We start from the raw sequence: 16,897 nt of genomic DNA, 5'->3' as shown, positions 1-16,897 counted from the left end.
GTGATCTGAAAATAGGAACAGCCCTGTAGCCCCAAAGGGTTTGTCCCTTACTATCAAAGTGCACGAGTGGTGAGGAAGTCTTTCCTGTTCTCTGAAACAACTTCAGTAAAACTATCAAACTGTGTATCCTGTAAACGGTGCTTTCTTGGAAGTGCTGCCTGAAAGAGGGTACCTTTGGCATAATGAAGGTGCCTCATTGCTGTTCAGTAACTACAGTTGGTGCTGATATTTTGGTCAGAGATTGCAGATACCTTTCCTGTTTTTAAATGCTGTGCTGAGTGGTGTTAGCTGAAACTTTACTCCCCTCCCTCCCCTCCTCTCCCCCCCGCCCCCCCGCATTGTCCTGTGGAATTGCGATGACTGCAAGACCTGATCTGTTTTCACATTTAGTTTGGCAAAAATTGCCTTCTAGTGAATGTGAAAACAGCTCTTGATAAGAAATATTATCCCCCCCCCCCCGCCCAAGTGAAGAACGTGGATTCTTGCTCTTGTCTTCTCTTCATTTCTGATAGTAACATCTTGGTAGCTGCATGAGTCTGTTTATGTGATCTTTCTGTTGAGAATCTCAAGGTTACCATCACCTGCTGTTCCCTCATTTCACACTGGTGCAGCTGTGTGTTGTGTATGAGACTTCAGGCATTGGTTTTGAGTGCCGTGGAACCTTTTCTTCTGGCAGAAGACACCTCTCGTATCTCCTCTTGGAGCCTGTTGGGTTGTTGCTTTTGTTTCAAGGCAGAAAGGGAGCAGCAAAAGATTAGGGGTATTTTTAAGTTGTGAAAAAGTAAATAAGTAAATCGGGGCTACCAGAAGCGAAAAATAAATGCCTTTCTCAACAGCTTTCAAACTGTTTCAGACAATCCACCTGTCAGTTTACTGTCACTTTGCGACATTAGGTTGTAACTGCCCAGAAAAGTGTGTTTCATGCTTGAAGTGATGTCTTGTAACTCTTCACTACACGGATCTGTAGCTATGACAGTCATTTCAAATTTGCCTTCAGCTTTATTTGTGCTAGCATCAGGCATTTACAGTATTAAGCCTGCAAAACCAGTAGTTATTAGATTACCATAATACTGATTTTGGAGTTCTAATTTTGCTAGCTGTCGTGAAAGGCTACTGCCATGAAAAACTTACCACCATATTAAAAATTCTGCAAAATTGAACAAATATAAGGAAATGAATGTTTGTTCCAAGTGGAACAGGTTCTTGCCATAACTTATATGGAAGTAAACAGCAATCATCTTAATTGTATGCTACAGTCAAGGCTATGGCCACTGGAGTGCCCTTAGGTAACTTCTTCTGTGGATGCTCTCAACAAGAATAAGCCTAAAGTTACTTTACGCTGTTTTGATGAAGTAGGGATATCCTTGTGTTGACTAATCCTATTACTAGGAGGAAAGTTGATTCATGTTTCAGGTTACAGCACTGTTGGGGATCATTGCAGTCATGGTCAAATGTAAAGGGGCTACTTGGACTTGTTAATATTTGTGGTGGTTGTTTTTTGTTTACCTTTTTTTTTTTTTTAGGTGTTTATGAATTTGGGTATGAATGGTATAGGATTTGCATAAACTTGTTAGCTGTGTTGCTCTTCAGTTAATTTCCTGTCAAGTCGAGCCTGCTGGAAACTCCCCATTCAGGTGACTGGAGGATGGGATACTCTTGAGGCAGGGTCTCCATCTCTGGCAAATGCTAACTGAAACTTCAGAACAGTAGTGCCAAAAAAACCCAACCCTGTAATTGAGTTGACTGGTAATGATGCTGTTTCTGGTATGCAGTATGATTCAGAGAAGTAGAAATTATGCTTCTGACAGTTTGGCTTAGAAAACAAATGTAACAAGTAATGACAAAATATCCAAATACATGAAAACAAAAACCACTTAATGCATTCCGAATCTCTAAAGGAATTAAATGATAAATTTATATGTGCCTTCTCAAAGAGTAGAGCTAGCAATGACATTTTTAAGCGAGCTTAGAAAAGCAAAGCCTAAAACATCCAGTAGCAATGCCTCTGCCATCCTGAATGTAGACCTAAAGCAGAGAGAAATGTTATTGCTATCAAAATGTGTGGTATCATCAGCTTTCTCTCTTCCCCTAGAATCTCCATAAGCATGTGATGTGAACAAGGAAAAAAATCGCCCTTTTTTGATTGATGATAAATTGTATGCCATGAATCACTGTCTAAATAAGATGGCACGAAAAAAAAAATCAGAAATCTGATATGTTTTCTGTGATTCTGGGTATGCATTGATTAAATTAAAAGATACATCTGTACCTAAATATAATTATAGTCAAGACTTCAGTGGAGGAGGAGAAAGTTGAGTTGTCAGATGGAGTAACAGTATTTTTGTGAATAAGCAACCGTTGTGCGCATCTGCCCTCTAGTAAAGGCTGCTTGCAGAAGGAGGGAATCACTCTAGATGCTACTCTTGCGGTCTCAGTTTGTGTGCGCTATGTAAATGGCAATATGTTGACGTTACAGGATTTTATACCAAGTTTTGTGTTGTCTTGCAATGTCCTCTTATGCTTTTAGATGTGGAGGATGAAAAGCTGTTTTTAAGCATGTGGTTATAGCTTGATTTTTTTCTTCTTAAACAAAATCCAACTCATGGAGCTTGTGGCTTTTCCTGTTGTATTCATTTAAACTCAGAGAGAAGCAGTGTTTTAGGCTGTATTGTACAGCAATATTTTGACGGCTTTCAGACTAACTAGGTAGTAAAAAGACTGTTCCGTCGATGCGGGCTTGCTTTACGCTGGGAAAGATTGTAAGTGTGCATAGAAGATCTGGGACTCTTCAGATATTGGATGACTTGCAAGAAAGTTTAATCCTCCCAAAATGTTGAGGTATACTCTTATTTATGTATCTGGCATTCTCCTGGACCTTCCCCCTTTTTATGCGAAAAGCCTTTGTGAAGTGAGGTGGTTTTACTGGTGGACTCTGCAGCAGCTGCTATTCAAGGTAAAGGATGTGAGGCATCAGCAAAGGTAAGGTGCTCTGTAGCTTAGCTCCCTTGAAGGATCGGAAGCAATTCAGGCCAGGGATCCAGCTTGCGTTTTGTATTTGTGACCCTGATGAGACGTCTGGAATTTCCAGAGCGTAGCCCTTAGGGGCCTGGGGAAGAGGAGGAGGCATTGGTAGCTGAATGGTTTCCAAATGCAGGGAAGATGGGACTGTGCTGTGGCATCTGTCTGACTTTCCTTAGGGGGATTTTCATTTGAAAGCTTTAGTAAAAATACTGATTGTTTGTTAACTGTTTAATTGTTTGTCGTTATAGCTGATGGGGTATGAGAAAGGTGATAAGAGTTGAATGGTGCTGGGCTGACATGGCTGTAGGTTTGAGAGGAAAACAAAAAAGCAAGGAAACAAGGCAGAAGAGTTTTGTTTTGGTGTGTCGTGTCCCGTCCCCCCCCCACCATTGGATTCTCTTTATTTGACTGTAAGCTGCTGTGACTAAAACCACACATTTTAATGCTTTTGGACACACCCTTGACAGAGGGACAGCTTCAAATGTCTGAGTGGCTTTGGCTTTCATTGGAGACCACTGCCCTCTGAGAAAGAGGGATGGTCTTGATATAGGTAGGTGAACTGGTATCAATCAGGCTTCAGTTCCCGTTGCAGGTTTTCTTTAAACCGTGTCTTCACCTGTAAGCACGTGCCTAAATGTTCAAAAAGTGAAAATGTATAGAAGCAACCAAGTCTAGTGGTGATGAATTTTGCAGGTTGAAGAACTGCCGTTAAAGTAATCACAGAGCGTCAGGGAGAGGTGTGCCTGTCTTTTTAATGTCCAAAATATCTTCTTGACTCAGATGGCATACTGCTTTGGAGTTTGCGTCTTGTATGCATGTAGTGTTTCGATGTAGCTGTCTAGTTAAGTTTTTCTCTTGACTTTAGGAATTATTTTCTGTCATAAAATGCAGAGTAAAGCTGATGTACACTTAGCTTTTACATTTCTTGGCAGCTGTTCCTTGGAGTAAGAAACTAAATATTACATTATCTTATCAGTGTGGTCTAGTTATTTCTTCCACAGAAGCATAGGAAAGCCATATCGCTTAATTTCTAACAGTCTGGATGTTTTTCTCCAACAGGAACTGTTCTTATCAGAAGCAGTAATGGCCAACTAATGCTAGTATCTCAACAAGCAATAGCACGAGCACAGGGTCAGCCACAAAATAACACAAGCGTGAGACCATCTGCACCGACCAGCACACCTGCAATCAGAATATGTGCTGTACAGGTAACTTCTCTCATAGCTTTAATTTGACGTAGCTGTATGTTATGTAGTTATAACAGAGTTTGTAAATAACTTATGGAGGGTTAAATAAGCATTTGAATGCTTTCCGAACAGCATGATGGTGTTTGGTGTTTGGACATAAACATTACTATGTGCTTTGCTTTCTCAGTTTGAAAAAGCTGCTAGCTGTTACATATGGTATAGTTCAAATTAAGGCATTCCTCTCTGCTGGTGATGATGGTGATGTAAAGGGTTTTAAGGGAAAAAAAAACCCAAAACAACCCCAAGGCAACAAACCTACCTAAATGGTTACTGCTAGTAACTGCAACCTTGTGGTCCTCTGGTGGGATACTTCTCTGAAGCTGAGGACCTTTCCCATGTCCCCTGGAGGTTCCTCCTTCCCTGAGGTCTGCTGGCTTTTTCTTCCATCTCTTGTAATGTAGTCGGCGCACAACTGTAAGAGCGAGTACGAAAAAAGTGACCATCTGCACAGGTCTTGCCACCGTGCTCATCCTTTAAGCATTTTGTTCTGATTAGGCATTGCATCTAAATGTCTCTGAATCTGTTCATGAGTATTAAACTGATAGACAAATAGCTGCTTTGAACAGTGTTTAAACTGTGTGGGCTATGTGAATGATGCCTGTATTGTTACTGTGAGAGTGGGTGTCTTGTATCGGACAAGAGCAGGTATTAACTTCAGTGACTGTTTTGTTATTGGTTTGTCTGACAACTGTTCTCTTCACATGTTTGTGTTTGATTTGTTTTGTTTTTAAGAACTCTGGCACCCAGTTACTAAAAAAAGTAGCAGCTACTCCTGTGAAACCATTATCTCAAACAACAAATGCTGTGGCTTCTACTGTTCAGCCACCTGCTGTAATACAGGTAGGTGGCAAGCTTTATAGTGCGGTGGGATAAGAAGAAGTGACAGAGAGAAGTGAAGAAAATACGGATGCATTCTTGTTATTTCTAACTCTAAGGTGGTTTTCACTGAGCTGGTAACTTTTGTCCTCATGATAAATTCTTTCCTGAATGTCTCTTTTTAAATGCATAATTTAATTATGCTTCTTCTAGTGTGTGTCAGCTCGTCTTCTCTCACTACAGGGGAAAGCACATGAACAATGGATAAAATAAATAGTTCAGAGAGCTATTTCCAGTGCTTTTGTACCCCATGACACAACTCCTTCAAGCTCTAGCTGATGCTTTTCCGGGGATGGAGACTTCCTAATGCTCTCTCCTGTTTGGATTCCCTGATTCCTGAGGGGGAGAAAAAAAGTATACCTGGAATGACGTTGAGGGGAAAATGAGCTGTCTGCACTAGTCAAGCTCTTTTTCAGGTCTACATTTTTTTTTCCCCTCATTAAAAGCTGAAGGAAGGTCATAGCTGAAGATGTCTGTTATCTAGTTGAATTTGGAAGACAGGTTCCACAGATATGACTATAAATAGACAGTGGTTGGAAATGCCTCATTATTTTTAGGTAGTGTTTCTGTCTTATTTCTTAGGTCTTACTTCTTTTTTTCCAGAGAAAAATGTTGTAGGACTTTTCTGAAGAGGTTCTTGGTACCTGTAGAGTATGAGACTTCTAGATACAATTCTTCTGTTCTTGAGGACCACAGTTCTGGATGAGCACATCTGATGAAATAAAAACCACTCCTTTCTACAGCCAAAATACTCTGTTCTCCTCATAACCTGGAGGAGAAATTGGGAAGAAGTCTGGCTTGTACATACCTTTTCTTTTGTGAACAAGAGCTTGAAGGAGACTGGGCTGTGGCGGTTGACTGAGCACTCAGTAAATGATCAGGATCAGTCATTCAAAAAACCTCACTGGATGTATGTTCTTGACCTTGAGGGTATTTGAAGGATTGGGGGATATGTTCACTGACAGCGGTAACTAACAGTCTGACTTACAAATTTGTCCTCCTGCTGTTCTTCTCCTCTATCTGAAACTGAAAACTACTCACAGCTCTGTCTGATCTTTTTTCTCTTCCTTCTCGCTACAGATGGATAATGTTGGGGTTGAAGCCGGAAAACCTAGAGGCCTCTCTTAATGTGTATTCTATTTTGCTTAGAATGGAAACAACTTACGCTTTGTGTCTAAGTACAGTAAGGAGTATTCCTTACCCACTTTTATTTTTGAATACTAGCTTGCAAACCATGTGCTTGTGACCTCTGCACAGAGGTCTTTAGGATATAAAAGCAATAGTCATCTACTATACTACCCTTGCGCTGCGGCGAAGAGATGAAGGTAAAGATTTCTTCCATCTGATGGATGCTGCTGCCTGCATCCTTGCGCTCTCATGTGGATAAACACTGAGAATCACCACTTTTTAAACTTAGGTCTGCCTTTTGACTTGGTTCTTCTGTACGTACTTAGTTCAGTTTTGATATAATCAATTTAACTTGTGTTCTTCTGAGATACTTAAAGAGGTAGACATGGAGTATCTTTGTAAGCCATATTTTTTTCTGTTGTAGAAACTTGAACCCTTCTAACAAGCTGTAGGGCTGGATTTAAACAGCAGGTACAATGACTCTGGGGGGAAAAATAGTGCCATTCTGTTTGGAGTGGCTTCCTTGGAGCCACTCTGTTTTGCAGAGGATTGCAAAGCTTTCTGTACAGCAAAGAGTAAATAGGTGCCATATGGATACATCCTGCCATCACAGGGCCACTTCACTCCTCGCCCTGGGGCAGAGAAGAGTGCTGACAAGGGATTCTGTGCATAAGGTTGCAGGAACTGTCTGGGAAAAGAAAGGAGGAGTCCTTGGGTCTGATTTCCTTAGCAGCAGTTCATTCATCAGTCCTAAAAAAACTTGCTATTAGTCTTGACAGTTTTTTGAGGCCACAGGAGAGGAGTGTTGGTGTGGAAGTATGATGTCATCACAAAAAGTGGGAGACAGCGGGGAAGAAATAATCCTTGGCTTGGCCGTGTAGCTCCTATCCTGTACTAAGTACAACTCAGAACACTGCTATCTGCAAAACTCTAGTTACTGTCTCCAGGATTATTCTCCTCATCTACGAAAATATTTCCATTTTGACATTCCTGAATGTTTAAGCTCTGAGATTAGACAAAATACCTGCACATTTTTATTTTTTTTACCTTCTTTCCAGATGGGGTAACGAAGCTGCAAAGTATCTAATTAGCATCATGCTGGGGCACTCTCATTTAGATGCAGAGCACTTCTTCTTTTGAAATGACTTCAAAATATGCAGGATTAATGCCATTTTTTATGGCGACTGTTTCTGTGTTGCTTGAAGTGAGAATGAGAATTGTCAGTAGTGAAAAAGGTTGAGGGCAGATGACAGAAGTTAATTCCCATATATTCATCTTCTTGGGAAAAGGGTCCAGCAGAATTCCTGTTGTTCCCTCCCTCAGCTGATAAAATGCCGTTCTGGTCTTGATATGTAAACACGCTGGAATTTGCAAGAGATCAGCTCCCCAAACCTCATGTTTTCGGCTTTTAAAAGCCCAGGGCATTGCAGCTTGACAGATCTGTACTCTGTCCCCTTCCGTCTTCCTCCCATCCATCTGTTTCTGGGATTCTCTTGCCCAGTTTGCCTCCCTGTGGTCTTAGAGCTGTTGAGCCTCATCCTTGGAAGAGGCAGTGGTGGTGGCAAAGATCCTGCAGAGAGCTATTAAAGTGTTACCAACACTGGGAGCCTAAGCTGGAAAGCTTTCTGGTAGCTGCCTGCTTCTTTCATGTCAAGCTGGCAGCAGCTTGGGTGGTGGGGGGACCCACCCAGGAAAAAAAAAAAAGATAAATAAATGACAAAAGTGCCGTGTTTTGCTTTAGCTTTAAATGTTTGTTCATTAATTTTCCCTATCCCGAAACACTTAAAAGCCCTTTGATATTCTATATGATGTCTGTCCAGCTCTGATTAGTTTTTGGTTTATCCATGGTAGGGCAAGTTGGGCTCTAGTGCTACTGTGTTATCATTAATGCAATTAGCAAGTATTAATTCGTGATTGCTGGACTAAACTTTGGTGTTTAAGTGTGTTAAGAGTCAGTGAAAGCAATTGTGTTGCACGGATCTGAACCTAGAATTTGGCCTACAAAACCTGACTTTCCCTTTCTTTTGAGAGGTTTGGAGGAAAAACTACATCCAACTTCAGGTTTTGAATGCTAACCTGAAAATCTTGCTTTTCTGTAACCTGTGGGTTCAATCTGGCTTTTGAGTTTTCAAGTTGAGAAATTGAAAGTAGTGGTTTTTATGGAGGCAAAGTCTTTTACTCATACTGTATTCTGTTGTATCAGAACTGTGTTGGGTTTTTTTTGAATGTGGGTTTTTTATTGTTTTCCTTTCTTTAAAATCTGAAGTAGAAATACTTCAGTTTAGTAGGTTTTCCTCTGGAAACTACTGTTTAGCTTGGTTTGCAAATGAGAGAGGCAATTGTGGTGTTCTTTTTTTCCAAAACCTTTGTTACTCTCCTGTAGCTGGAGCTTCTGAATCTGTTGGTAAATTCTAATGAGATTTTAAAAAGAGGTCTCAAAATAACTGAATTTTGTGAGTTTGTGTCTCAGCAGAGCAGAAAGAGATCCAAATTGCTGCCCACAAGGTAAAGGCAGGAAGAACTTGTTAGGTGCATTTGCTCAGCTGGCTGCTTCTGCTGGCACATGCATCCTTCCAAAGTGGACGCAACGTCTTTTGCCTAATGCTTGTGTGATAGGAAGAGTAAGGGATATTGCAATTGGGAGAGGAGCTGCAGGGGAAGAAAGGAAGATAAATAATCACTTAAGATTGTATTTATCTTCAGAGTGGTATCATCTGGCTTAGCATTGTCCAAAATTCATTAGTCTTAGACTGTAGGAGCTTGACAAAGTTAATATGTTGGTTTCTTCAAGACAACTTTACCTTTCTCTCTTCACTTGAAGTTGCAGGCAGTGCTTCGGTCTAGGTGAGCCTGTGTCATTTCTTCCCCCCACCCTTGATTTAAAAATACAATTATGGCTGTGGGGGTTCTGTCGCTTACTCTATTAAATAAAGCCTTTCAAAGCAAAGGAATCCAAACTTTAAAGGCAAAGATAAAAACCCATTTATTTGTTTTAAATAGTATGTGGAGTGAGGGTGCTACCTTATATGCTAGCAGAATACAGTATGTTTGTCACGTTAGTCTTTGGTTAAAAAGTGTTAATTTTTCTTTTCAGCCAGCAGCTGCAACGGCTAGTGTTACTACAGTTACTGCTGTAAAGCCTTCGAGTACTGGAACACCTGTAAAACTTCCAGTTACAGGACCACCTGCACAAGATTTCTCCCAAAAGGCAGTCTCTGTGAAAGCAGAGGGCACAACAGTAGCACAGACCAGTGCTTCTACAGTAAGGAAGAAAAAAATTTTTAATTAAAAATTAACATTCTCTATATTCATCAGAGGTTGGAGAGCCAATGCAACATCTAACAGGCTTCTCTTTATTTCCATGTTAGGAGATGCTAGAGAATGTGAAGAAATGCAAGAATTTTCTTGCTACGCTAATAAAACTGGCATCTAGTGGACCTCAAGCCCCTGAGATGGGGCAGAATGTGAAGAATCTGGTGCAGAATCTATTGGTGAGACTTTTCTTTTTAAACCAAGTCTGCATCACTTGTGTATCAGTTTTGATGTTGACTTTATCGTAGTTTTATTTCTTGTCTTTTTATTTTATTTTTTTTTAAACAGCTGAAGAGTTGGAGTTGTGGCTGTGTGCATCTGACCCTCTTTAAGTCTTACATTATAAGTCTTACTTTTAACTAGATCCCATGCTGTATCCCCCCCCTTCCTGTTTCATTTTAAGCACACAGGTAACTACAGCAGGAGGAGCCGATAGCATTACCACAACTTCTGGGTCTAAGCTGCTTTTTTTTTTTTTTTTCATGGCAGTGTAGTTTTCAGTCCCCAATGGCAAAAGTGTTACTGTAGAGGTTGTAGTGCAGTGCTAAGTCTATACTACTGCTTTACTCCAAGACAGAACTTATAGGTTGATAGTGAAGCTCCAGTGGAACAAGCATGACATTATCTATGTCTTTAGACAATGAGATGGAGAAAATAATGTGGTAGCTGCCAATGTCTCTCACTCTCTCCTTGCAGGTGGCTTCTGTACGGTGCTTTGTGCTGTACCCCAGCACAGCTGGGTTTTCTTGGTAACGATTTCTCTTGCCACTTCTTGTCTTGGCATTTGACCACTGCTGTTGTTTTGTTGTTCCACTGTAGCAGAAGGCTGCAGGCTGGTGGAGGGAGATGACTTTCCTAGTGGTACCAAAGGACTTTTCAGTCTAGAAAAGCGTGGTGTAGATGGAGGTGTAATTTCAGAGAGCAGATTGTTTTAAGATGCACCATTGCAAATCTGTTTGTTTCCTCTTTTTCCTCTGCCTTTGTGCCCCTGCTGGACTGTACACCTTGATTATGTAGAAAAACAGTAGAATTGTTCCTTCTCATGCTTACAGTACTTAGGTTTTTTTTTAAGAACAGTTATTACCAGACACTAATACATTGTTTAACTGTGCATTTGTTTGTTTGCTTTATGTAATATTTTAAAAATACTGCTGTTCTGCCGTTCAGTATGTGTGTATGATTTAAATGCAAAATAAATTAATGTTTCATATGCATGAGAGAAATGAGTAAATGACAGCTGTGAAGTAAAATGGTCCTTAAGGCAGCATCTCATGAAGTGGGTGTCAAGTGCCTTATATACACTGAGATGTAGCGTGCCAAATCAGTGCATCTGTATTGGTGAGACCTCGGTGACCTGTATCCATAGCTCGAGACCGAACAGGCAGCAGATCAAACTACTAAATAAGAGGTGCTGTAAGTTCTGTTTGTGAGTATACAATCCTTAAAACCCTTGCTCTGGTCATGTAGCTCCTTGGAACAATTGTTCCAAAGGAGAATATGGGTGAGAGGAGTAATTTCTCTGTAGACACAGAGATTGATGCTGGGGCGCCTCTTCCTTGTGTGTCTGTACCTTCTTGGAGGAGGTAATGCTCTTGGTGACTCTGTGGCAGGGTTTCATCTGGGAGGGTGAGACAGGGCAGCAGTGTCTGGGGCTACCCACCCCCTTACCCCTATCACGGTGGCACTGAAGTAGTGAGTGAGGGGTCTCAGGAGTCTGCTACAGCTTCCTAACCCTCCCAAACCCTTGAGTTTGTGTTGGGGTAGAGCAGAAAGCATTGCAAGCTGGAGGACTGTTACCGAGGGCTGTTACCATTACCGAGCTAGAGGGCTGTTACTGTAGTTGTATGCAAAAGTGATGCTCTCATGTTCAGTTTCTCCTGCTTTTGAAAGATGATGTTAAGTGTTGTGCTTTATTATGCTATGTGTGTGTTAGACTAGAATTGTCTTACCAAAGCTACTGAGCTGTCTTTTGTCTCCCATTGCTTTAAATTGATCTTTATGCAGATAAACTACTTTTGCAGAAAAGAGTATTCTTGGTGGATTTTAAATATTTCTGCATAACAATGAGGTACTCAGTGCTACTTACAAACTTGTTTCTATCAGTTCACTTCAGTGAGGTGTTTGAACAAGTATCCTTAAGTGCGTTACCTGCCTGGAGTTTAAGAAAGTAATTTGATTTGATAATACTGAATCTAAATTACAAGATCATTCTATCCTAAAATCTTTTGTTTATAAATGAGGGGAAAAAACATGTGAGTATTGATATTGAACAATTTCACAATAATGTAAATCTCCATGAATTTTTGATACACCTGGGGAAAAATGTCGTGGATTCATAGTTATAACTTACCATTGTAATTATACTTTCCTCTTAGGAAGCAAAAATTGAACCAGAAGAATTCACGAAAAAGCTATACGTAGAGCTCAAGTCGTCTCCACAACCGTATTTAGTTCCTTTTCTCAAGGTAAGTGATTGTGGATATGTAGTATTTAATGAGGGGAGGAAGGATGACCAGAAAAGGAAAGGAAAGAGAGCATTCAAATAGGTGTTTTCCCATGTCGCTTGAGGAAATGGTATTTAACCTAGCCCTGAGTGACTGTTGCTCTTAGACAACTTTTTTGGGGGATGGAGGATTTCAGAGGAGTAACTCATGCTGTGTTCTTAAATTGAAGAGTAAATTACCCTCTAGTCATTAGTGGAGACTAATGTTTTGGTGCATCTACAGTAGAGCAGCTATAGTAAGATGACCTTTTATTTTCTCATCAAAACTGTAACCATACTAAGTTCTAATACAGAAGACTGACAACGGAGGCTGTGTACAACTTAGGCAGTTTTTAAGCTCAAAGAATCTACATAAAGCTAGTACTCATCTGTCTGCTGTTTGTGTTTAAGTAGAGGTAGAAAAAACCCAGTCCCTTTCTCCAGGAAGTCTGGCAGGATTACTGCAAGTTAGGAAGAGTAATCGAGGATAACTGTACCTCCATTCAAGCAAATAATCGTGTAAATAAAAAAAAAAGAAAAAAAGGCACTCAACATTTTAAATCATATGGTAGAATGGAATTTATTAACGATCAAAATAAAAAACATCTTTGTATAGCAAGCATTCAGTTCTACTGAAAACATTGAAAACTTGTTTATATTTAATTGCAATGCACATAGTGTTCTTAGGTTTGATAGATCTGTACTTTTCCTTGCCATTCACTATGGGCACAATTGAGAATCAAGGAAGAATAGGCTGGGACAGAGGTTTTCTGGAGTTTGTCTCCTTCCTCAGTATTTGACAGCATAACAATGCACATGATAATGTTGATATTACTTCAGATGGCTGATGTTAATCTGTTAAAGTGTGGTATGAATAGTTTTGTTACAGTAGCAGCCTTTAGATGCTTTGCTAGAAAGTTTGCCATGAGTCTAGAAGACTACAGTCTTTTCTGCAGGGCTTGATACAAAATTTTCATATTGGTCACTTACTCTCTGTTTAATTTCCTGGAGGTTTCTTAAAAGCCCAAGGAAAAGCTTTAAAAAAAAAAAAAAAAAAAAGCTCAGGCCTTCCTGCATGTAGTGTAGCTCTGGCTGCAGAAGGACCAGGCTGTGAATGCAGGGTCAGCGTGAACGGCAGAGGTTTTCTGTGAGCTGCGTGGAGTCTTGGCAGAGCTCTGCTAACTGCCAGGGAAGTTTTGGCTTCAGAAGTAGCATAGCTGCCTTCTGCAGGGCCCTGGCTGATGAACCCTGCTGGAGGTGGGCTGGCTGCACGTGCTTGGGGCCAGTGCAGGTGAGCCTCAGTAGCTCCACATAGACTCAGCCTAAGTCTGGCACAGCTAGACATCATCTGGGGCTGGTAAGCCCTGGACTAGTTCATGCAGAGGAGTTGAGCTGAGACGAGGTGGCTGCGCAGCACTTGGTAATGCTTCTACCCCTGTTGGTCCCCGAGGAGTTTATTAGCTCAGGCACCATGCTGTCCTCACACACTCGGAGGACAAGTTAATAAGCCATCCCACAGTTCAGAGAGTTGTGACATGTGGTGCACAGACCTTGAGGCAGTTCCACAGAAGTTAAGTTGGGTTCATCAGCGTGGGTCAGACCCTGACCCATCATGGCAGAGGTGTTGCACGTTTCTCCTGTGGCATGCTGGCCCCAGGTACTGGCCCCATCTAGGCTTTTCTGTTTTGGCAGTATCCATACTCCATAATTCTTGACAAGGTGCTCTCTCCCTGTTGTACTCTGTATTAACAATGAAATACTATGACTTCAAAAACTTTGACCATGACAGTGACTAAACAACATTAGCTGACTATAGTGTTACCATCCTTTAAAACATCTTGCACCCTGATTGCTTTTTTTTCTGAAATACGCTAAGGATGTGTAGTTGATACAGACTGGACTTAATTGGTGTGTAGCTGCTGGGCAGCTGTGACAAGATTGAGTGCTAAATGGAAGGTGCCTTCAGGAGCACTTCTCTAAGGTGCTGTGAGGATTCGTGCTGGCCTTGTTTGTGGGGGAAACACTTGTAGCTCGAGTCCGGAAAGAAATGTGATACAGCTTATTGCCAATTGACTTGCAGCTACTGAAGTGGAATTTTAGGGAGGACTCTGTGCAGTTGTCTTTTATCTTTGAGCTGCAGGGTTTTTATGAAGTTGTTGCGTGTGTTTTGTTTTTTATCTATTCCAATAAGTGGAAAAGTACAGTGACTTTGGCTGTAGAGCCTGGTTGATTTTCAAGTCTGTGCTGGATGCTTTTGGTAAATAAATTACGTCAGGAGCATGTGGAAAACTGAGAAGCCTTTAAAAAGAAAAGGAAATGAACATTAGAGATAGGTGTGCCACAGAAGGTCTAGATGTCCAAACAATTTGTTCACTCAATAGATTAGCATGTGAGACAACATGTTCCTTTCACGTGAAGCCCAGAGCAACAGCACTGTGCTGGAGATTCTTACAGACTTCAGAAACTGTTAGGGGGAAAAAAAAAGGTTTGTGAGAAAATACAGGTAGCTGCAGAACTGATTTCCCCTGGTTCTGAGCCATAACAGATTGTAAACAGTCAAGGAGAAAAATCTGTGGAGGGCTTGAAGATTATTCTGTCCATTAACCTTCTCAAACATAGCTGTAGTAAAAATGAGATGTTGCCAGATACCTTTACTAATGTTCTCTTCTTGCACAGACCTATCTGGCTTAAGTTTCCTGCTGCAGCTATACAGGCATTATTAAAGTGGTATCTCCCCCTAGTGTAGATACAGCTGTATTGGTATAGAAGCACTTACATCTTCAGAGCGTTTCTCACTTTATTGGATAATTTGTAGTTCTCTGTCAGACAGGCTCGGTGGAATAAACACAGCTGTTACAATATAGAAGGGGTTTTTGGCAAAACAAAATTTTTTGAGGTAGTAAAACAGTTAAAATGGTCTTTTTCTAGAACACAAATTTCAAATCGAAAAATCTAATCAAAAGAACAAAGTTATGGATGGGTTTCCCTATGGATGGCATTTGCTACATGCAGTGAAGCCATGGTGCCTGCTGACCTTTGCTCAGCCTCTGTTGGTGATTCTTGTGGTCTTCACTGAGCAGTATCGTCATCAATTTAAGGGTGCCTGAATTCTAGCAAAACTTGTTTGGAATAAGCAATTTATTGTCTTATGAAAAATTAAATTGGAAGATGAAAAAGCAGATTCACTTGCTAATGTATCAATATTGTGGAAGACTGCTGATGTTACATCCAGTGGTTTTTTTTGTTTTCTTCTAGAAAAGCATGCTTGCCTTACGGCAGCTAATGCCCAATGCTCAGAGCTTTATCCAGCAGTGTATGCAGCAGCCAGCTCCAACCCAAGAAGCTGTTTCAATTTGTACCTCTGCAGCACCAACTCCTTCGATAGCAGTGGCAACCTCAGCTGTAGCAACAACTTCTCTTCCAGTTGTAAAACCGGTGTCTGCTTCTGTAACAGTCACAGCCTCTCCGGTTACAAAACCCGTCCTTGTCAGTGCGCCAGCGCCAGCTTCTCTGCAGACTGTGAAGCCTGTTCCTGCCTCTGCAGCGGTGACAGCATCTCTTCGGCCTGCAGCTTCAGTCCTCACCACAACGACAGCAACATCAGGGCTGACTGCTATCCAAACTGTCAAGCCAGTCTTCACCTCTGCAGTAGCAACGTCCTCTCTCCAGTCTGCAAAGCCACTGCTGGTCTCTACAGTGGCATCTTCAGCAGCAGCCCCCCTCCAGCCTCTGAAACCGGTCATTGGAACCCCAATCAGTATTAAAATCTCACAGCCGAACTCTATCGTTGCGCAGTCAGTGGGTGCTCAGCAGGTGGTTAAAGTGAAACAGTTGGTAAGATTAATTTCTCTGCTTCTCTGTAGCCAGGCTTCTTTACTTTGACTCATTGTTTTGTAAAGAGAATATCAATTTAGATCTTAGTGGTTTTTTGGGGTTTTTTTAAATATATGAAGCTAGTCTGTCATGAGTTAATCAGTTATGTTTGTCATAGTTAGGGATATTGAGCCCTTGCTGGAAAGGTCACTCTAAAGCCAAGCTGTAAGCTCAGTCTCTTGCAAGGCATGCCGACCGTCGTTCCACCAGACTGAACGTCCAGCTTGAGATGCGAGGGGACACGAGTTCTGACCCCTGCTATGCATGCAGCCAGGCTAGGTTTGCATCAGAAAGAAAAGGCAGGAAACGCTAGTGTCAGAAACAGAAATTGCTGGTGGGATGCTTATATCAATTACTATTCGATGCTCTGTTAGGGCTGTGCTTCAGCTAGCCACCAGGGATTCCACTCTCTCTACCTTGGTAGTTCCTACTCTGGATACTTTGCAGGCACCAGGTGGCTTGATGATGTTTAGTGATATGTTAACTGAAATGTACAAACTAGCTCAAGGAGCTTCTCAGAGCAGAGTTCTGACCTCCAAATTTACTAAGACATGTTAATTATGAAGTCATCCAAAAGTGAGCTTTTTCTATCAGGCCTCATTAGCTAATAAATTCCAGGAGGAATAAATGTCTTATTAAAACAATACCCTCAATAGCAATGTGTTAACGTTTTTTTCTTGGCACAGGTTAACTACTTGCTAATGTTAATGTTAAATACCAACAAACTGTGGACCACAGGTATACCCAAAAGAGCGAAATGTGAAATACATTAGGTTTTGTATATGGGTGTTTGAGATACTAAGTAGTATGCTGTCTGACTGGTCTACCTGCAAATAATGTTCTCGAGTACTTGAGAGAGAATAGTATCCCTTTGGCAGATAAAGAACTTGATTCTTGAATAGGACTTCCTTGTAAAGATTTACTTTCCACAGGTATATTAGGGCATCTAGTGTGTGAA

The 16,897-nt window shown here is 41.1% G+C and overlaps 1 protein-coding gene across 3 annotated transcripts in view; it reads left to right on the top strand.

The window, feature by feature from the left end:
* The window catches only part of TAF4B (TATA-box binding protein associated factor 4b), a 73,299-nt gene that overhangs the window by 11,821 nt on the left and 44,581 nt on the right, over nt 1-16,897 (top strand). For 2 of the 3 annotated variants that reach the window (XM_075744207.1, XM_075744206.1), the window contains exons 2-7: nt 4,081-4,229; nt 5,001-5,108; nt 9,367-9,534; nt 9,641-9,763; nt 11,960-12,049; nt 15,322-15,900. In XM_075744207.1, coding sequence (XP_075600322.1) covers nt 4,081-4,229; nt 5,001-5,108; nt 9,367-9,534; nt 9,641-9,763; nt 11,960-12,049; nt 15,322-15,900 — 1,217 coding nt within the window. The remainder of the gene's footprint in view (nt 1-4,080; nt 4,230-5,000; nt 5,109-9,366; nt 9,535-9,640; nt 9,764-11,959; nt 12,050-15,321; nt 15,901-16,897) is intronic. The other variant, XM_075744208.1, reaches the window with a different exon arrangement.

This window comes from Balearica regulorum, chromosome 2, assembly GCF_011004875.1.
Source record: "Balearica regulorum gibbericeps isolate bBalReg1 chromosome 2, bBalReg1.pri, whole genome shotgun sequence".
NCBI classification, from domain to species: domain Eukaryota; kingdom Metazoa; phylum Chordata; class Aves; order Gruiformes; family Gruidae; genus Balearica; species Balearica regulorum.
The sequence above is the reverse complement of the archived record's forward strand: the minus strand, read 5'-3'. Positions and strand labels throughout refer to the sequence as shown.